The following is a 21,844-nucleotide window of genomic DNA, read 5'->3' on the forward strand; positions in this document are numbered from 1 at the left end:
ATAGCCTGTACTTGGCAACATTTTATTAACCTTAGTTTATGCTAATAAGATCAGTACTCATATTTTTTTTAAAAGGCATCTCTTTATAATTACTCCATAATTCTGATTTTCTTCCAATGCAAACTAAGCCCTTACTCACTCCAAGTCACATTCCACATCTAACGAAAATGAGTTCAAATTACAATATTATAGGATATAACTTTGAGAAAGCACAAATTTGGGAGAAAGACTATTCCCAAACCTAGCCATGCATCAGAATCTCCTGGGCACTTTCTTATGCTCTCATAACTTCTGATTTCAGTATGCCTCTGCAATCTACTGGGTCAGACTCTCTAGGGATGGTATCTCTGGAGAAATGAGATTTGCAGCAACTGGTCCAAAAACCAGTACTTAGGGACGAGTCACTAGAGCATTTCCACCCTGCACATTCCTCTTGCAGCTCTTGGAAAAAACAGGAAGCACAGTATAGTGAGGGACATCCCAAAAGCATGATCATCAGTCACCACAAAGAATCTAATAGATCCCAGAAAAATTAATTATAAGTCTCATTATTAACTGATGGCCCCTCAGTCTTTATTGTCAGGGTCTGGGTAGCCACTTTAATACCAGTTATTGCCAAGAAATACTATAATTTTTTTAAATGACACATAAATACAAAAAAATAAAACCCTAAAAATATAAAACCAGGTGGGGATAAACATAGGGATAGAGCCACATGATGAACAACCAAATTTTTAAAAATGTATTTTAAACATTGCTCTCCATGGTTTAGAACAGGAGTGTCAAAGAGGTGACAAAAATGGCACCTCTTTCTTCTTTGACATCTGTGGTTGACATTGTTAACCAATCACAACATTTGTCTTTGTTTCATCCAGAAAAGCCTCAAAACCCTTTCCAACCAAGCATCTTAGGGCACCACTGCCATGGGATCATTTGGGGAAAATACTTGCCCATCACTGGCTACAACAGGTAGTTAAACTGAAATTATCTTCCAATATTTTATACCAGAATAACCCTTATAGGCGACGTACCCCACAGAGTGAGACAGACCCCTGAAATTTGTCAGGTACATGAGGTCCTAGGACCAGATCACCTTGCTACTTCATCTTTGTAGAGGTTTCACATTTCTGTGTCTGAATGGAAATTTCCAGAAGTCAATTAACTGCTAAAATGTTTATGATACATGGGCAGCACTCATTCAAACCAGCTGGTTTCGGGTAACAATAATTCAAAGTTTTGCTTTGAATAAATGTTAGGAGAGACAAGCTGAGTTCCAAAGCATCTCTAAATTAAATAGTATTTGACTAAAAAAAATAATATATGAATCAGCTTGATTTCCATTGGTTGGCAGCACTACCGATTTTCTCCTATGGAGACTCTGGGCCATATTTCCAGGCAATATTTAGTGTCCTTGTAAATGATAGGGCAGAAATCACAAAGACACTTGGTTTCTGCCACGTTTACTTTGAAAAGGAAAATCACTATGATTCATTTGTCTTTGATTCCCATAATGGTCATTCCTGGTTCCTTGGCTTCTACTGCCACTTCCCAAGCCATATGGGGTGGAATCCCACTTAAGACCATATATCCAGGGTGACACCTGGTTCATCAGCTTGATTTCATCATACTGACAGCCTCTGTGATCAAATAGTAAGATCAGAGAAAACAGACCCACCTCATCATAGACGCTGTCATTCCTGTGAAAGTCTCCAGCCTTCCTTGGAAGAACGTGGACGTGAACATGCTAAAAACGTTCAAGAGAAAAAAAAATGAAATGTGATTATCTCCTCGTATATTTCTAGACTTGACAGTGATGGTCCTATGAAGCCCAATTACTCAACATTGGTTCCTGCTGGATTATTTTTCAGAGGGAGATGATGTTCACCTTCAGTAACTGTATCTGAAATCTGTGGAGAACAGAGAGGCACAAAACAAGAGAGAACAACTTGGCGGCATATATGAGAATTTGAGTGAAATGCCAGAGTGTTTTATGGGGTATGTGGAATTATTCATAGTTGTCAGTCTTGGTTGTATTTAGTCAGGGCTTTCAAGTGACAGCATGGTTTAAAAGGTGACCATAGTTACTCTGAAAGTGACAAGAAATAAGAATTGGCTAAGAGAGAATTGCATTAAGTAAAAAGCAAATAAATGAAGGTATTAAAGAGTGTGCACCATGTTTTAGAATCAAGGTTTCTAAATAAAAATCATATGAAAGTAATATAAATAGTCCTTACTTATTAAAGTTTTACTTACTATGGTAAGAACACTCTATGCTTAGCGTTTATCTCTTTTACTGCTCTGAATAATCCCATGAGGCAAGTTCTACTCTGACACCCGCTTTGCAGATGAGGAAAGCTATTCCCAGGAAAGTCAAGGCCCCATGGGAGGCGGCAGAGTCAGTGCAGGAATCCAGGTCTTGTGACTCTTGCTCCCATGCTCTTCATGAGCGTTTTGGCTCATTCTGTGAGGCTGATCTATTAAACAGCCCGTGTCTCCAGTCTATGAAAGCACCCTGGTAATATACATAGCAATGCTATTATGCAGAGATCATGAATCAAGGCACACCGCATATCTAATTCAATATATTCTTCAAGGCTAAACTGCCATTTGAAAGTTTTACTTTCCAAATAGCCTCTATTGTACCTCTGCTCAAGTTAAACCTCATTCCTGCCCTTGAGCTATGTTCTTGTGTTTATTACAAACCGTGTGGAGGAACGTGGAAATGAAAAGCCTAAATGCAGAGAAGCTGACAAAGAATCAAACTTTGTCCCTGATCACGCCCACCCCTTCTTGATTATGGAGTTCAGGCTCTGAGCTTCCAAAGGGCCTCTGGAGAATGGGAGATTAAGTGTCTCTGCGGCTTTGCTGCAAAAGGAGGGGGAAAATGATATGCTATTAAGGCAGAGGCAGGGAAAAAGGTGGTCCAAGGTGAATGAACACAGAGAAGCTTCATGTCAGCCCCAGAGCACACCGTCCCCAAAGAAGGACATGTTATTGCCAGAATATTCTCCAGTCAACAATGAAGGCAGTAACAGATTGCTCAGCAACTGGGGTGAGCGTATACTTAAGTTACAAAGACTGTGTGAGCATAGGGAGACAAGGAGAATCAACAAATAAGGAAAAATAAATTGCAGACTACCCATGAAACAGTGTTAGGAGAAAACAAAGGAGGATGTGCCCAGGCTGAAATGTGCTGAAGGACACAGGCTGGCTGACTTCAAAGTGAGACCAGAAAAGTGCCACAATGTACGGGAATAGCCCATCTTAGAAGGAGGCTTCACTCAAACCTTGCTTCCCATACCTGCAGCTCTCCTTTCCACATTTCTTTCTTTCCCCTTTCCTTTCTTTCTTCCTGTTCTCCTTCCTTCCTTTCTTCCCTGCTCCCTTATCTTCATTTCTTCTATCCATCACTCCATCCAACCACCCACGCAACATCTCTCTTGTATGTGTAATAACCAGGTATTACACAACCTTGTATGTGTAACAACCAGACCAGTGTTGTGCAAACTATCCAATGCAAACCCTGGACCCACCACTTACTAGCTGCAGCCCCTGCCTCAAAAGGGCCTATATCTCCGTGTCCTCAGCTGCAGCAGAGAGTGCAACAGTCTCTACCTCACTTAGTTATTAAGAGGGATTAAAGCTAAGCCTGTGCTCAGCATGCTGCTTAGGACATAATTAGTACTCAACACATGTCGCTACAGCAGTATTACTTTTATTTATTTTTTATGTATTTTCATTATCATTGTTTTTAACCTTCAGACCAAGTAGAGATCACATTCAGAGACGAGATCCCATGCTAGCAAGGAAGATATTTAAGAAGCTCCTTGAATGGGGCATCATTTTAGTTCATCTGCTGCTAGAGCTTGTCTCTCTTGCTTTGACTGCAGGTGCTCAAATCTGAGCATGCACCTGGGCCTGGTGAGACACCAAGGTGCATTTCTAACAAACTCACAGGTGATACCAGTGTTGCTGGTTCAGGGCCACTGTCTGAGAAGCACTTGATTAGACTGTCCATCTGTTTCTTGACCTCTTTCCTGCCAAATGCGACCAGAGGCACCACAGTCACTCACTGCTTTGTCTGCCCTATTGCATTATGGAACACCAATAAGTAAATGTTCCCCTGGCTTCTTGCACTCTGGTCATCCCTTATCCTTAGGGATATGTCTGTTGTTATGCACTAATGAAATACGACTGGCTATGAACTTATTCTTTTAGGGGAGCCTCCTGGGTCCAGGTCCATCCATACCTGCTTTTCTTTACCTTCCTTGCCTAGATTTAGTGTTCAGGGCTACTCCATAAGTTCTGTTATCACCCAGTCCTGGAAATGCCATGCTTGATCATCGGTAACCACTTGGAATGTACTGTGACACTGATGACAACAAACAGCTCACTATGTAGGTGATTCTTCCCAAGGGCACAGACCTCACTCTACCCAGCCTGATATCTTGACATAAATTCTTAAGTGACAGACTGATCTCAAGATCCTGACAACCCACTCAACTCCTCAGAAGAGGGAAATCATGATAAAGCCAGCTCAAAACTTCACTGTTGTGAAGAAATGCCATTGCCATGGCCTTCTGGTAGAATGGCACTCTGATAAAAAAACAAACAAAACCCTGTGGACAACACAGACACATCGGGATATTTTGACATAACCTGTCCTTGGTGAGTTCATATTGAGCTTTGGTGATCACAACTTACTTCTTGAAGTGCCAGAAAAACTTCTAATTGATAAAGCACTCCAAAGTTGTGCCAGGATTTATTTTTCACTAGAGTTTAAACTTTGCTAGAGTTTCAAGCAGTTTAGCTACTTGAGTTAGAAGAATACTTCAGAAAATCCATAACCTGGTCTACACCAAAAGAGTTACCATGGTTAAGTAAAATTTCACAATGCTTATTAGCATATTAAGGTATCTGAGAAGAACCACATTATATACACTTGATTAAATATGTTCAATTGCAACCAAGAAACTTATTTAATAATGGAGATCTCAGGTCCTTATTTATAGAATATCTATTTACATTTTCTAATAGATATTCATGCAAAAATATTTATAACCAGGTGCCATTCTAGGAACCAGGAATATAGTAATTAACAAGTCCCCACCCCCATGAAGCTACATTCCAATGGGTGATGCAGACAATAAACAAGTAAATAAATATATAATTTAATTTCAGGTGAAGATAAGTGTTATGTAAAAAATATAGTGGGCAGAGCTTAAAATTCAGAATTGGGACTCTTAAAAATTTGAAGTTTGGGAAAAAAAGAAAATGGACCAAAGTTAAGGATACAATGAGGAAAGAGACAAATCAGGAGAGGGTAAATGTTAGAACTGAGTGAGGAAGGGATTTTAAGAAGGAGGGTATAATCATCAGTGTCAGTGCTGCAAACTGAGGAAATAAACACTTAGCTGAAAACATGTTCAACATCATTAGTCATTAGTGAAAGCAAAGCCACACTGAGATATTGCTTCACACTCAACAGAATGGCAATTAAAAAAATAAAATAAAAAGCAAGACAATAACAACTGTTGGCAAGAATATAGAGAATTAAAACCTTCATACACTTTTGGCGGGAACATAAAATGGCATCACTGCTTTGGAAAAAGAGTTCCACACTTCCTCAAAAAGTTAAACAGGGTTTTCATAGAACCCAAAATTCCATTCCTACGTATATACCCAAGAGATATGAAAACATATGGACACACAAAAACTTGCACATGAATATTTATAGAAGTATTAACCATAATAGTCAAATAGGGGAAACAACCCAAATGCCCATCAAGTAGTGAATGCATGAACAAATGTGGTATATAGCCAGGTAATAGAACATGATTCAGACATAAAAAGGAATGAAGAACTGCTAAGTCAAAGAATTATGCTAAATGAATTACAGTCCATGAGAGAAGTCATACATAAAAGGCCAGATATTGTCTGATTCCATGTATGAAATGTCCAGAATAGGCAAATCTATTGGGATAGAAAGTAAATTAGCAATTTCCAGGAAAAAAAAAAAAAAAAAAAAAACAAGGAGTAAGTGCTAATGGGCATGAGGTGTCTTTTGGGGAAGATGAATATATTTCGGAATTAGATAGTCATGATGGTTGCACAACTTTGTGAATATTCTAGAAAAAACACGGAACTGTACACTTTAAAAGAGTGCATTTTATGGTATGTGGATTATACCTCAATAAATAAAGCTGTTATTTATTTTTTTAAGTTTATTTACTTATTTAATTCTCCCTTCCTTCCTTCCTTCCTTCCTTCCTTCCTTCCTTCCTTCCCTCCCTCGAGAACATGAGCAGGAGAGGGGGAGAAAGAGAGGGAGAGAGAGAATCCAAAGCAGGGTCTGCACTGTCAGCACAGAGCCTGATGTGGAGCCTGAACCCATGAAATGCAAGATCATGACCTGAGCCAAAATCAAGAGTTGGACGCTCAACCTACTGAGCCACTCAGGAGCCCCAAAGCTGTTATTTAAAAAAAAAAACAGCTGAAGTAGATTTAGGAGAGAGGGAAAGGTGAAGAAAGGGAGAGACATAAGCACAGAAAACTTTCCAAGGAAAAGGAGTCTTGCAAAGAAATCAATAGCAGTATCTGCAGAGGAGGAAGAAAATCACTCTTTGGGAAATACTGGTTTAAGTTTCCTAAGCCTACTAATTTCTACAATTATTATTATTATTATTATTATTATTATTATTATTATTATTATCTTTAGTAGTAGAAATTGTCATTAGCATTTATTGAAAGCTCACTACATGCCAGTCCCTGGGATGATTTATATCCTTTCAGGGAAGTCTCACAATACTCCCAAGAGATGGGGCGCCTGGGTGGCTCATTAGGTTAAGTGTCTGAATTCATCACAGGTCATGACCTCACAGTTTGTGGGACTGAGCCCTGCAAGGAGCTCTGTGCTGGCAGCTTGGAGCCTGTGGTCTCCTTCAGATTCTGTGTCTCTCTCTCACTGCCCCTCCCCTGCTCATGCTTTCTCTCTCTCTCTCTCTCTCTCTCAAAAATAAATAAACATAAAAAATACTCCCAAGAGGTAATTAATAAATACATTTATCATTTCCACTTGACAAAATAGACCCCAAGAGGTTAAGCAACTTGCCCAAGCTCCTGCAGAGAGTGACCAAGAGCTGAAATCTGAATCCAAGACTGCCATGACACCATCTCTTAGGAGACCACCCTGCTTCTCCCAAATATTCATACCAGATATAAGGACAACTCTTTGCTATGGCTCTCAAGCTCCATGATTTCTCAGTAATGTCTTTGATCACATCTGCAAGTCCTTTGGGCATCAAAGAATAGAAGTGGCCTTTCCCTAGAAACTTTAATTCACTTAAAACAGTGTCATCTCCTGAGCTCCATTTTTACCTTACTCGTTCCTAGTTGGGAGCCATCCCCAATATAATATAAACTAAGTTGCTCAATGCCAAATCTTTTCTTCCACTCAGGTATTAAATTTAAGTAATTTGTACCAAGCAGTAGATTCACCCTTTCCTGGCTCACACACTTGATCACATTTTAACTTTAAAAGCCCTGTTATCTCTAGCTTTTTCTCCAAGTGTAGGATCTAAGTTTTAATACCCTGACAACATTTTTATAAGTCCTACTTCTTTTGCACTAAGGCACTTCTCCTTCCATCCTTTTGAACACATCTACTTTACCCCATATTCACCTGAGGATGGTGGGTGTTATCATACTGGTGTCTTTTGCCCTTGTCAGAATATAGTGCAGTTTGGTTTTAAGGGATACAAGCAAGCAGAAAGGGCAGTGAAGGCTAGAGAGCTACCCTGCTCCATAACTAGGGTCCTGCCGCCACCAGCTGCTCCCGCATGAACCCCCTCCCTCAGATCAATGAGTGACCTTAGAATGCAAATCTGATTCTAAAGAATAACAAAAACCACTGCAGTTAATGGGCAGAGATACTTTTACCCTTCTAGTAAGTCCACATCCTAATCCCTGAACTCGTGCATAAGTTGTTACATGGCAAAGGTGAAATTGGCTACAGAAAGATTAAGGTTGCTAACCAGTTGCCCTTAAAATAGGAAAAGTATGGGTGATCTTGGATTTTCCACCTGGGCTCAGGGTGACCACAAGGGTCACCTTAAAAGTGGAAGAGGGTGACCATCATCAAAATTTAAAACAATGTGCTCCAAAGGATACCATCAAGAAACTGAAAGGTCAACTCAGAGAATGGGAGAAACTTTTTGTAGATCATATATCTGATTGGGCACTATATCCAGGACACATAAAGAACTATGAAAACTTAAAGACAAAATTCTAACTAAAAAACAGGCAAAGTAGGAACATTTCTCCAAAGAAGATGCATAAATGGCAGCAAGCACCTGAACAGAGCCAGCAGGCCACCCTGTTAGAAGGACTTTCCTGAGAGCCAGCCTCTTTCTCTGTCTTCCCAGGAGAGGCAGATGACAATACTTCAAATCAGCACAAGTAAGATTCCCCAGCATGAAGCATGCTACTAGTTAGGGGGGCATATAATTTATTGTCTAAAGTGGGGCTTTTAAGAGTGAAAGAAGGCACTATTCACACTGCACTGGCCTGTTTAGGACAATAGGCCTAACTCTGAGCTGTTCCAAATAAACCCAGACATACATTCACCCAAATACTAGTCGTTCAGTTGGGAAGGACAATGGAGTAGCTAGATGGATATGACATCCCCTCAACCTGCCTTAAAATTTCAGCTCTGCCACTATGATAAATTGGGTGACCCTGGACCATTTACGTGTTCCTCAGAAAGCCCCCCAGTTTCCTCATGTAGAAAAATAGAGACGGTAGGAGTTTCTACTTCTTAGGACTTTGGATGTGCTAATACATCTACAGCTCTGTGTGCCATTATTAGCATCAACTGTTCTCATGGGAATGGTAGCTCATGTTATAACTGATAATAACTTAAAAATGGATGGATGAGGGGCACATGGGTGGCTCAGTTGGTTAAGCTTATGACTCCAGCTCAGGTCATGACCCTGTGGTTGGTGAGTTCGAGTCCCACGTCAGGCTCTGTGCTGACAGCTCAGAGCCTAGAGCCTGCTTCGGATTCTATGTCTCGGACTCTCTCTGCCCCTCCCCCTCTCTGCCTCTCAAAAATAAATAAACATTAATTTTTTTTAAATGGATAGATGAATGGTGTGATAGTGCAATTGATGTCTAAGTAAAGCTAATAATAATTAAGTGATGGGTCAGTGTTATCTTTATAGAAGAGAAGTGGATTAAATTTAAGGGGTTCTCCAAAAAAGTGATGACATAACCAACATTTCTAGAGACACCAGGTGTCCCTCATTCATAACATTCAACTAACAGCCTCAGAATAATGGATGATGCATTTAGTCCCCCTCTTTGTTATCCAGATTATATAGTTAAGCTACTTGAATAGGAGGGGGTGGAGAAGCCCAGAACTTCTTTTTGAAACAAAAAAAAAGGGGGAGGAGTTCCTAATTGGTGGAAACAGGATGTTTTGCCTTTTGGAAGTCTGGGAGGAGTAGGAGGTGGACATCGAAAATCTATAGTAATTTGAGAATTTGAATCTGTGGAGGAAGCGAAAGCAATGAAAGACTGGAGGCAAAATAATGGGAAGGGGACTGTGTTAACTCCTCATGCCCAGATGTTTCTCTCCACATGGCAGTCACTCTACTGCCATTCTTAGTAAAGGAAAATGGAAGAAGCCACTTGAAATGTAATTGTCTCTTGCTGTTCCTGTTTGGGCCTATTATGCAAACAGTAGGAAGATTTCTCATTTTGTTCTGTTTATTGCAGTAGGATTATAAACAGAAAGAGGAGGAGAGGTTCTTCCAACACCTGCTTTCTTAATTGATAGTGATTTCCTTGCCCCCAAAAGCGAGTGGTTTTTAAACAACGTAGGTACTTTCTGCTGCGCAACATCACTGTTTTATAAACACCTCATGAAGACAGGAAAGGTGGTGGAACCAAGCAATAGCTCCCATTTCCTGCTTGGGGTGAACACTGCATGTCGGTCACCTTATATATTTCTTCCATTTGCAATCAAGGCTTTTATTTACAAAGACAAATGATAGAAAAGGCAAGTTTTCTTCCTGTGGGCCCTGTTTTTGTGAGCGATGGGTTACGAAATTGTTCTCCTTTTTATCTGTTCATTTTGTTCCGAATTTTAGCAGAAGGGCTCCTTAAAACAAAGAACACAAGAAAAATCTCATATGATCCAGTGCTTGGCTTTAGAGATAAGCTACTCGTGCTTGTGATGCAGAAGATGGGGGAAAAGTGATTGGCAAAACAGATGCATTGACACCTGCTCATGTTTGTTCAGTTCTCTGACCTGTACTTGTGAAAGAGAAATTGAAGAAGAACCTGACCATTATTTCCATGTTCTGAGCTTAAAGCCAAAAGGGAAAGACACATGCCCAGGCTCTCAGAGTGCAGTGACACTCTATAAAGCATGAGATTCCAGCATCTTGCTTTTATTTGACTTGAAAAGACCTTAATTTTTAGAAAATTTTAAATTTAACGCTGTCTGGTCGCTAAAAGCTCCTTTAAACTCTCATTGTGGTTTGGAGCCATACATCATCAAAGCCATGATGCTTAGATGATGTACTGCACCCATATATCATGAGAGCACTGTCCCTCTCATGATATATTATTATAACTCACAATTGGAGCACCGCCATTGATATATGGCTTAAAAACACAATTGTTAAGCCAAAAAACTCTGCAGGGTCTCCACATATTCTGGAAGTATTTTGTTTTGTTTTTGTTTTTTTAACTGAATTGGCTTTTTAAAAAAATTTTTTTCTTAAAGTTTCTCAACTTAACTGGAGCAGTCTGGACACCTGAAAAACACTGGGTTTCTTCTGTTTCCTAAAAGGCATACCAGTTGCTTCAGCATTGCTGAAAGTCTAAAGGAAGGAACTCATTGACAGGAGGGTCAAAAACCATCACTGTGCCTGTGCCTTCTGACAGACTACCAATTTTATTCTTGAGTTGGCTGGGCCCTCAAGGTGTCCTCAAGGCCCTGTGAGCAGGAGGACTTCCAGTGACATTTATTTTGGAACTACAAACCAATACTTACCAAAGCAAGTATGGCAGAATCCATCCATAAAGAAAAAAAACAGGCTTTGGGGTTGTTGATGGTTCAGAATAGGATACATTTAGCAAGGCTTGCTTCAGAACCAACCACACCTTCTGGTTTAGAGTAGAAGCAGGTTGTCAAAAACATTTTCAGGGGGTGCCTGGGTGGCTCAGTCATGATCTCAGCTGGATCTTGGCTCAGGTCAAGATCTCATGGTTGTGAGTTCAAGTCCCACATCTGGCTCTCTGCTGTTAGCACACAGCGTGTTTCAGATCTTCCGTCCTTCTGTCTCTCTGCCTTTCCTGGCTCATATTCTGTCTGTCTCTCTCTCGAAAATGAACAAACACTTAAGATAAATAAAGAAAACTGTTCAGGAAGAAGAAAATAGGATGTATAATCACTACCCTTTAAAACACTGACAAACTCAAGCAATATTGATAAAACCATGATAAACCATGCAAATATGATAATTTTAATGTCAATAGGGTCTGCTCATGCAACAAGACAAATGAAACTCCAGGTAGACTTATTTGAGGACAAAAAAAAAGTCTTCCCATTAATCCACACATGCAAGAGTTCTGTTTGCTGCTGAGCAGAGAGAGTACATTACTGACAATTCCAGTAAAATGATTTTCAAGAGATACAAAGAATGTTTAAGGACTTACCACCCTTGTATTTTATCAGCAGTTGTTGTAGTTGTTGTGTTTACAGTATGTATCCTTGGTAGGAAAAATTACATAGTGATCCTTCCTACGTATGACATTTCTTTCCTGTTCCTTGTCTCCCATTTCCTCCCAATTTTTAAGAGCCAGTTTAAATGCCCACCATCACCTCCTTCAGACTCACCAGGGGTCTTCTGATTCATTGTAGGCATCTCAATGACTGCTTTGTACTGTTAAGAACCATTAATTCCAGGTGCCTCTCTTCTATTAGTCTGGAACTCTGGAATATTCCTGACTGTACTTTTCTCCTGATTATTTCCTTCCCCCAATCCCACATTCCATATTATGTAAATGCTTGGTAGATGGATGGGTGAATGGATGGATAGATGGATGTGTGGGTAGGGGATTACAAACTGTTCTTAATTTGTTAGGTTGTTTTAGAAAAAAAGGAAAAAAAGAAACCTCATACACACAGATTCTTTTGACCACTCTTGTCTTTTCCCTCTGCTTCCACATACAAGGATATGGCCTGTGCAGAGCCATTATGATTACATCGCACATTACTTTCTTTCCCATTGCATTTTTTTTTTTTTTTTACAAAAGTGTAAGTTTGAAGGTCTTGTCTTTCCAGCTTCATATAAGTGCTTTTTAAAAACTCCTCAAATATGCTTGAGTGTCTGGAGCAAATAGCTCATCCTGAAAACAATCAGCCTTGCACGGACTGCCAAGAGGATGTATTCTTTGCTCAGCATTAACTTTAATAAGAGTTACTATGGTTCTCTCTCAGGAGAAAAGAAGAAACCCACCCTTTCTTTGGATAGCTTGTGACCTTGACAAATTAATTCTAGGATGTTCTCTTTGCTACAAAGAGTATCTAGAATATGTTTTTTTTTTTTTTATACACCATATCAGAACATTAATCCACAGAGTTATTCCCTGTGGGTATTTTTCTGTTGGGTATACAATAAAGGATTTGGATGCAAATGGAACAATTATGGCATTTTTCCTTGTCTTACTCATTCTGTGACAAATGCACATTGCTTTACTGTTTGCCATACACATAATTACAGTTCTTTAATTTATGTTTCAATAAAATGTATAATAATAAACGTTTACTGCTCCATGAATAAACATTCAAATGAAGCCTCTAATGGAGGTTACATGTTTCGAAGCAGCTCTGTGGCTTTCTAGAAATCTTGCCCTCTACTTAATGAGCATCATTTCCATAATCTGTGCATTATTGCTTAAGCTTCCCTTTAGGAATATTTTACAAAGCAAAAAAAAAAAAAGTGAAATATTATCAGTCCAAAGGGAAAAAAATGTTAAGGGGATTAGCAACTTGTCCTGTTAAAGGGACAGGACAAGCTTTCATGTCCCTCCAGAGATAGTGACACAGTAATTATGGAAATGGTGCTTCCTAATTATCTCACTAGCTGAGTGCATCACTACTATAGTTTTCACCTTTAATATCTGGTTTAAATAAAAGTGATGAGAAACCCAGAAAGGTCAGCCATGAAGGGCAAGCTTGTGTTATTTCCATTTCTAGTGCTAACAGAGAGACTAGGAAGTAGACCTATAAATTCACAGGAGGTCAGGAGACCACAACATGTAAACTTCTGGGTGTGAAACAGACACACAGTCTGAGTATCAAATAGTCACCCAGAAGTAACTGAATCTAGACAAGATCCTAAGTTGGGTTTCAAGTTGATGGTGTCATGCATTATTTTCAATATGAGTTATTTTTTAGGAAAATTACTTAATATAATTTTATGTCATTATCATTTCAAAGGTTAATCTATTTCAAATAATTTTTGCAAATTGTGTTCCAAAAAGCAGGTGCTTTTTAAAAATAAATGAAGCATAATGATACTTTTCTTTTCCCTTTGTCCACCAGTGACAACTAGGTTGTTTAACTAGAGAGAGAGAGAGAGAAAAAAAAAAAAAAAAAAAAAAAAAAAAAAAAAACAAGGTGCCAGATAAAATCAAGGAACAAAGATGTGCTGCGGTATGGTAAGATCCAGACACTTAGCCTCTGCAGGAGGGTGATGAACCACATCAGTTCACGACCTGTCAGTCTGCTTTGTTGGTGGGCTGGCACACTATTAAACGTTGTCAGGAAGGAATCATTTTACATAGTTAAAAGTCATGTTTCTTTAGTATGAAAAAATGTCTCTGTGCCTGCATGCAACATTTTGAGACTTTGCTGTTCATTTAACGTAGGAACAGCAGCAAGCAGGGAAGGGTTCCTAAGTGAAGCCCTCCTTCTCCCACCATTTTGTGATTTTCTATGAATAATGAGTTCCTTGCTTTAAATGTTACTGCAAAATCTTTCAAAAGAACATTCTCTTCCCTTAACATGAGTTGAATACAAGATTTTCATCATTTCAATATGGCTATTTTCACATGCGACTTCAACAAAATAAAACATTCAGCATAAATAGATTTAGTGTGATCCAAATTTTATCATATTTCTCCCTTGGATTTTTTTTTTTCACATTCCACTCTTCTCTTGGTACATATGCTTTCTTGTTTTCTAATGTTCCTGAATTAACAAATTAGGCAGAGCCATCGTTTGGAGGGTTACATTTTCCTTCTAATTCAAGTGAGCAGGTATTGATTTTGGAGTCATGCTTTTAGAAGTGAATCCTCTTTTAGGATGGGCCAATTCTCAACCTACGGAGCTGCTAAGTGGAGCTGCTACTTCCTACAAAAGTTCTACTCAGATACTCTGTAGAGATCATGAACTTCATAAATGAGATTCTTTTCAAAGTAATCATTGTGAAATATACCAGAAAAAAGCACCCTCACCCACCTCCCTGCAACCCAGGAGTACTGATTTGATAGCTCAAGACAGGATAAATGACTCCGATTAGGCCAATGATCCCCAGTTTTATCGGGACCTCCTAAATCATATCTCAGTTTGGGTCTAAAATGATGATACTAGGAGCATCCGGAGGGCTGCATATCATCTCAGCCTGGCTCCCACACAAGGAGCCAGGGAGATTTGTGGGACCCTGTCTGGTGGCTTTGAGGCACAAACTATGAATACTGCTAAGGCAATAATAATAAAAAAAGGAAACAGGCAGTGGGGAAAGCCCTGGGACTATCCCTCGTTTTTCTCATAATATACTTTATTGTTCAATGAGACAGAGTGATTCCATAGGCAGTGCCCAGAAATTAGATAATATGAGAAATCAATAATGTTTCCTTTCCTGGGTGATTTCAGCAACTGAGGCCCCTGGGATTTATGTTGACTCAACTTTTTTAGTCCAGAATGGGACACTTGCTCGCTTCAGTCGCCATGGTTCAACACGGACTGGCCCTTAATGGAAGACACATTGCAGCATGTCATTTGGTCCCAACCCTCCCGCAGGGAGGGAACTGCAGTGGGGTGTTAGCAGTGGCTCCCATTTGCCAGGAATCTGACTGCAGACCTGAGATTTACGGTGGTGGAGCCCTTTGAGGAACACTTAGCATAAATGCTCCCTCATGGCATGGGTCAGAATTGGTTGTACAGGCAGTGAAGTGAGGTGAATAGTTGATGATGATTTTCCTGTGCCTTCTAATCTTCAAAATTAACTTCTGGTCAAAAAGGGCCATCCAATGGCTGACTATCTTATGGCACATAAAGAAACAAATGTCAGGCTGGCGTTGGCTTAGGACACTGTGGGTCCCTGGCTGCTGCCAGCGTTGGCTTCATTCATTAATGTGATGAACCAACAATTCATTTTTTATTTTATTTTATTTTTTTTTAATTTTTTTTTTCAACGTTGATTTATTTTTGGGACAGAGAGAGACAGAGCATGAACGGGGGAGGGGCAGAGAGAGAGGGAGACACAGAATCGGAAACAGGCTCCAGGCTCCGAGCCATCAGCCCAGAGCCTGACGCGGGGCTCGAACTCACGGACCGCGAGATCGTGACCTGGCTGAAGTCGGACGCTTAACCGACTGCGCCACCCAGGCGCCCCAACAATTCATTTTTTAAAATGAATTATGCAAGCAGGCCACACCAGGCTCATGTATGTGAAAGTTGGGAATGACCTTTTGCTCCTGAGAAATGTCACATGTCCATCAGCAGATAGTCCAAGGAAGAGGGCGTCACAGATAATGGTGAATGTCTACGTCTTAGAGCCGGTTCAGGTTGTAAAGTGCTTTCCATGAACATGCAATCACCACGTCTAGACTCCAGGGCAGGCATAGATTTCACATTAAGCCTAGTGACAGAAGGTTCAGGTCCCTAGCACTACGTGGTAGGTTAACGAAGCACACATTCTACAGCTGGACCCCCCGGGCTCAGTTCCTAGTCCTGCCACTAACCAGCTGTGGAGCCTAGCCTAAACCAGTTATTCACCTCAGAGCTTCAGATTCCTCCTCCGTAAAACGAACACCCCCACAGGGTTGTTGTGAGGATTGAGTGGGTTAGTATTACAGAGTACTAATATTTGGAACTTAGTAAGCACCATGTAAGTGCTTGCCAGCTATCACTGCTGCCACTGCCATCACCACCTCTACAACTGCCACTTGGCCTCAAAAATTCTTATCTTTTTAAATTAAATTTTTAAATGAATATTCATTACGTGAGTCATCTTAGGACTCTCTTTTAAGGACTTTAAGCCATTAAAAACAATTCTGTTGAAGCAAATTCTATAAAACAGACAGAAGTGGAACCATTCTCCGGACACCATTGTGTGACCCCACACACATATCCTGGGCTCATAAAGCCCTGGAGCTTCCCTAGAGCACAGTGTGAAAACCATTACTTTCAACCCACTGGGAAGCGAGACCAAAAGCAGAGAAGTGGGTGCCTCTCCCCTCAGGTTACAAATACTCAGGCAGCAGAGCTTAGTGGTTAGGAGTGCCAAGCTCTAAAGTCAGACCCATTCCACCCCTCACTTCCCCTTCCCCAGGGATCTTGGGAAAGTTGTTTTATATGTAAGCCTTGGTGTCCATATTTATAAATGCAGATAAGGAAGTACCTTCTTCAAAGGGCTGAGAGGATTAAATGAGATAATACATGGAAAGCCTTCCCCACATCTCCTGTCACCATAAGGAAACACACAAAAAATGTGAGCTGCTCTTCTGGTTATTACCACTTGGGTGTCTGCTCAAGTGTTACCTCCTGTGATAGATGGAATTTTTGTGTGCCCCTAAAATTCATATGCTGAAATCCTAACCCTATTTCCTAATGTGATGGTATGAGGAAGTGAGGTCTTTGGGAGGTAAATAGGTCACAAGGGTGGAGCCCTCATGAATAAGATTCCTGCCCTTATGAAAATACAGGAGCCAGTTGGCTTACTGTGGCCACCTGCAACCAGGAAGTAGGCTCTCATCCGACACCAGCTCTGAGGGCACCTTTATCTCGGACTTCTCAGCCTCCAGAACAGTAAGAAACAATGCTGCTGTTTAAGCCATCCAGTCTATGGTGTCCTATTATAGCAGCCCAAACTATGACACCTCCCTAGTGAGGACTTAGTTCTTTTATATAAAAGAAGCCCCATTATTACACAGTCTCTCCTCTTTCCCTACATGAAATGACAATCTATATTTGTTTACATTTTCTTGTTTTTAAGTTTATTTATTTTGAGAGAGAGAGAGAGAGAGAGCGAGCAGCGGAGGGAAAGAGAGAGAGAGGGTGAGAATCCCAAGCAGGCTCAGGCTATCAGTGCAGAGCCCCAGGTGGGGCTTGCTCTCATGAACTGTGAGATCATGACCTGAGCTGAGATCAAGTCAGGTGCCTAATCAACTGACCCACCCAGGCACCCCTACCTGTTCATTTTTTGACGTATCCACAGCTGGGAACCCATTTCATGAAATCATACCTAGCACACAGTCAATAGACATATGGAGAATGGATGGGTTAAGAGAAATAGGAGGAAGAGGAGAGAGGAAGCATCCCAACTCAATGTTCAAGAGATAACAGGAACTCTAGTGAACCTGAATCTAGGAGGTAGAAATCTGTAAAGCAAAAGCAAAAGCAAAACTGATGGTATATACTTATGTGCATGTAATTGTATAAGGTGAATGTTCTGAAACTGTCAACTACTCTTAAGAGTAGGGTAGTTGCTCCACTATGAAATCTCAAAAAAGGTAGGGGGAATGGGTGAATCGAATCAATTTGGGGTGAGCCACAATGAAAGTCCTGCCAAAGATATAAGGATGTCACTGGGACACGAATATCCTCACTGGCCTCGTACTTATTTTTCTCCTAAAAATGGCTCTACATTGTGATTGCGCAGTCTCTCTCTCTCAGAGCTGGCTTTATTTTGTCCATGCAAAAGTCCGCCATATATTCTCTTATATCCTAAAATATTTTGCAGCCTCCTGCCATGGGTATTGTGCAGTTACACAACTACAGCTGGGATTCCTCATCGGTTTTAGGTCTACTTTGAGGACCTGTGTAATATTTGGACTCAAAATGGGATCACCCATTGGAGAGAGCCTATGAGGCTCAGGACTATACTCCATGCACCATGCTGTCATGACCTCTGTAAGGGCTACCAGAAACCCAGGAGAGGAAGGCACAGACCACTACGGGATGCAGTGAGGGTAAGTGCCCCTGGGCTCCCTGATATCCCCAAATGAGATATGGTGTGGCTGGTTAAGGGGAGAAGGACTATGGTGAAGTAAGGTGGCTGAACTGGAAATGGTTGGGAATTGGGCACACGTAGGGGGGAAGCATGAGATACCATGTTACTTTTGAGAGCACTGACTCTCAACTTCCAAGAGTTTTCCCTCAACTGTATCTCTAGAACAGTCAGTAAAAGCCCGTCAGGCCTTGGGATCTGAATTCTTCTCATGATCTCTGTCTTGTTTCCTAAAGTGGCCTCAGTTAGAGGGGGTGGATCCTGGCAAACCATTCATACCGCTGTCATTGGGGAGGCTATAGTATCTTGACAGAGGGACTCCAGCTGCTCTAACCATTTCAGGCCACACTCCAGGCTGTGTTCCCCTCCACTTCTCTGAACCCCTTATTCTGGTTGCATCCATATTTAGCCTCTCATCCTAAATCCTACAGGCAGCCCCTTCACCTCACAGGCAAACATCAGCCTCACCCTCCATCTTTTCAGAGATCTTTGGAAACCATATCCCATGCCTCTTCCATGAACCACCCTCTTGCCAACATTCCAGTGCTCCAACTTGATGCCCTAAACCCAGCCTGAGCCCAGATCTCATCTTCACCTCCTAACAGGCCTAGGGATGACTTCTATGAGATTGATGGCTAATTATTTAACCAAGAATGGGATGGCCAAAGGAAATCATATTTACAAGACAGAAAAAGCTTTTTCTTGAATAAAACAGAACAGCAATTCTCCTTTCTCCAAGAGAACTCACTTGGCCATTCCTCCCAAACGGTGTTTTCTAGGACCAGCTGCCTCATTCCACTTCTCATCTGTAGCAACTCCATTCTCAGCTAGGACTCCTCCTAGGTGGCTCTGCCTCAGAGACTGCATACTTAAACTGGTTGCAACCAGAATGCTGAGCTCACTATTCGGAGCAGGGACCTGCCCTCCTATTATACTAGTAACAAGAAAAATAAGGCATCACAATAAATCCATGGGTGCATCTCTGAGAGCACAGATTTGCTCAGATTTCACTCCTTGCTTCAGAAACTCTTGCAAAAGGCAGACAACAAAGCAGAAAATGGCAACTGCAGGGAGACTGGGGCTCAGGGCTTAGAAGAGAATGCTGGCGAGCACCAAGCATTTTCAGGTTGACAGAAGTCAAAGAATTTTTTTAGGACTGGGATCAAAGGGAGATTAGGCAGCTGGATAGGAAGCAAACAAAGAAATATTCTCAACTTCAAATAAATCAGCATGGAAATTGGAGGATTTGTATCTTGGTGATGGAAAAGGGAGAAGAACACTAACACCTGTTCTATTTGAAATGCACCGCCCACCCTTCTCCCAGCCTTTCTCTGCATGGAAGACAAAGAGAGGGACCCTTGGGGACCTTCCCTTCAATGAGAACCATTGAATGCAAGTGGAAATCAGAACAACTCCATTTTCCTTGGCTAATTACAGAAGCCACTTTCCTGCCACCTGGGTACAGGCATCAGTGTTGTCCTAGAACACCTGTCATACTTAACAGTGGCTTTTCAGAATGTTGTCACTCTCTCAAGTATGAAGACCAGCCCAGGAGAGGGGGAAAGCTCCACCACAGGAATTCCTCTATACCCAAATATCCTTCTTTTGCTACACAGATGTCCTGGCTCAACAGAACTTACACATCCCGGAAAGCCACAAGCAGCATCATGAAGAAGATGGTGGGACAAATGTGATTCTGGAGCTGGACTGAATGTATTTGAATCCCCATCTCGCCACTTACTCTCTGTGTGACCCAGGGCAAGCTATCTGACTTCTCCATGCCCCAGTTCCCTGGTCTGCAAGATAGATGTAACATTTTATAAATCTCATATCATTTTCCCCTTTGAGAATTAGGAATAAATTACAGAAAATAAATACTCAGCAAAGGCTTAGTGTACAGTAGGTACTCTTTAAATGTCAGTTATTGTTATCATTTTTATTTCATTGCCAACTTAAAAAAATATTTTTCACGCTGAGATAATTATAGATCCAAAGGAAGTTGCAAAAATAGAAAGATCCTGTGCAGTGTACCCTTCACCTAGTTTCTCCAAGTACTGAACAATGGCATATGGACGGCACCACACAGCTACAGTACAACATCAAGTCAGGAAATTGACACTGGCACAATGTGTGTATAGTTCAAAGTCATTTTAACACATGTGTAGATGCATAAACACCACTGCACTCAAGATACAGAACAAATCCATGAAGGCAAAGATATCCTTTGTGCCCTCTTATAGTCACACTCTCCCCTACTGCCTGTAACCCCAGGAACCACTAATCCATTCTCTGTCTCTACAATGTTGTTATTTTGGGAATGCCATATAAATGGAATCATATATTATTTAGCCTTTTGAGATTTTGTTTTCCACCTAGCTCTTGAGATCCATCCATGCTGTTGCATGTATCAGGAATTCATGCCTTCTTATTGCTGAGTAGTTTTCCACAGTAGGGATGTACCAGTTTGTTGAACCACTCACTTACTGAAGGATCTTACCATGTTGTCCAGTTTTGGGCCACTCCGAACATTCATATACAAGTTTTTGTGTGCACATAAGTTTTCATCTCTCTGGAATAAATGCCCAGAAGTATAATTGCTGGCTAAGTATGTTTGGTTTTTATATTCTCACCAGAGGGATTCAGTTTCTCTACAAGCTCACCAGGTATTCTGTGTTGTCATTTTATCTATTCTAATCTGTGTATAGTGATAAGTCATTGTGGTCTTAATTTGCATCTCCCTGAGAGCTGTGAAGCTGGCATCCATCTCCTTACTTTAGATGAAAGAATGAACACCAGGGGTGATACTGTCCCCAGACATGGCTGGACTGGCCAGGGAACACTAAGACCCAGGCCCAAGAGATAGGAATGCCTGTGTGTCATGTAAGGTAACATGAAGAAATGTAACTCCACTAGCTGATGCACATACAGTGAGTTTGAGGATGGACAGAAAGCAAAGCAGCACTATCCTGAACTCAGAGGCACCAGATACACATAATGACATCTCTAACAAACAACAAAGATATTTTGCATACTTCAACTTTTTTTTGTGATGGAACAGACCTCCATAGGACCAGACAGAGTAGCACCAGAGGCAACTAAGTAACATCTGTTAATATGACTTCATGAGCTGGGGCGCCTGGGTGGCTCAGTTGGTTACGCGTCTGACTCTTGATTTCGGCTCAGGTCATGATCTCAGGGTTCATGAGTTGAAGCTCCATATTAGGTTCTGTGCTGACTGCACAGACTCCTCTTGGGATTCTCTGTTTTTCTCTCTCTCTCTGCCCCTCCCTGCTCTCTCTCTCTCTCAAAAATAAAATGTAAACAAGCATTTAAAAAATAAAATAAAAATGTGACTTCATGGGTCTCTAATTAATAGCATCCACCTTGTCAGAGGACCCCTGTCCTAAATTTTGCCCTTAAAAAACCCTACTTGTAAGCCATTGAGAATTTGAGACTTTAAACATTACCCCTCCCATTCTCCAGGTGGCACATCAATAAATAACCTATTTTTCTCCACTGAAAAAGCTCCATGCCAG

General features: G+C 40.9%; 1 protein-coding gene across 8 annotated transcripts in view; it reads right to left on the bottom strand.

Annotated features, from left to right (window-relative positions):
* The window catches only part of FHIT (fragile histidine triad diadenosine triphosphatase), a 1,417,560-nt gene that overhangs the window by 179,587 nt on the left and 1,216,129 nt on the right, over positions 1-21,844 (bottom strand). For 7 of the 8 annotated variants that reach the window (XM_045496936.1, XM_045496934.1, XM_045496935.1 and 4 more), the window contains one exon: positions 1,676-1,744. The exons of the other annotated variant lie outside the window; for it this stretch is intronic. In XM_045496936.1, coding sequence (XP_045352892.1) covers positions 1,676-1,744 — 69 coding nt within the window. The remainder of the gene's footprint in view (positions 1-1,675; positions 1,745-21,844) is intronic. 8 annotated transcript variants of the gene reach the window in all.

The sequence above is a fragment of the Leopardus geoffroyi genome, chromosome A2 (genome assembly GCF_018350155.1).
Source record: "Leopardus geoffroyi isolate Oge1 chromosome A2, O.geoffroyi_Oge1_pat1.0, whole genome shotgun sequence".
Taxonomy (NCBI): domain Eukaryota; kingdom Metazoa; phylum Chordata; class Mammalia; order Carnivora; family Felidae; genus Leopardus; species Leopardus geoffroyi.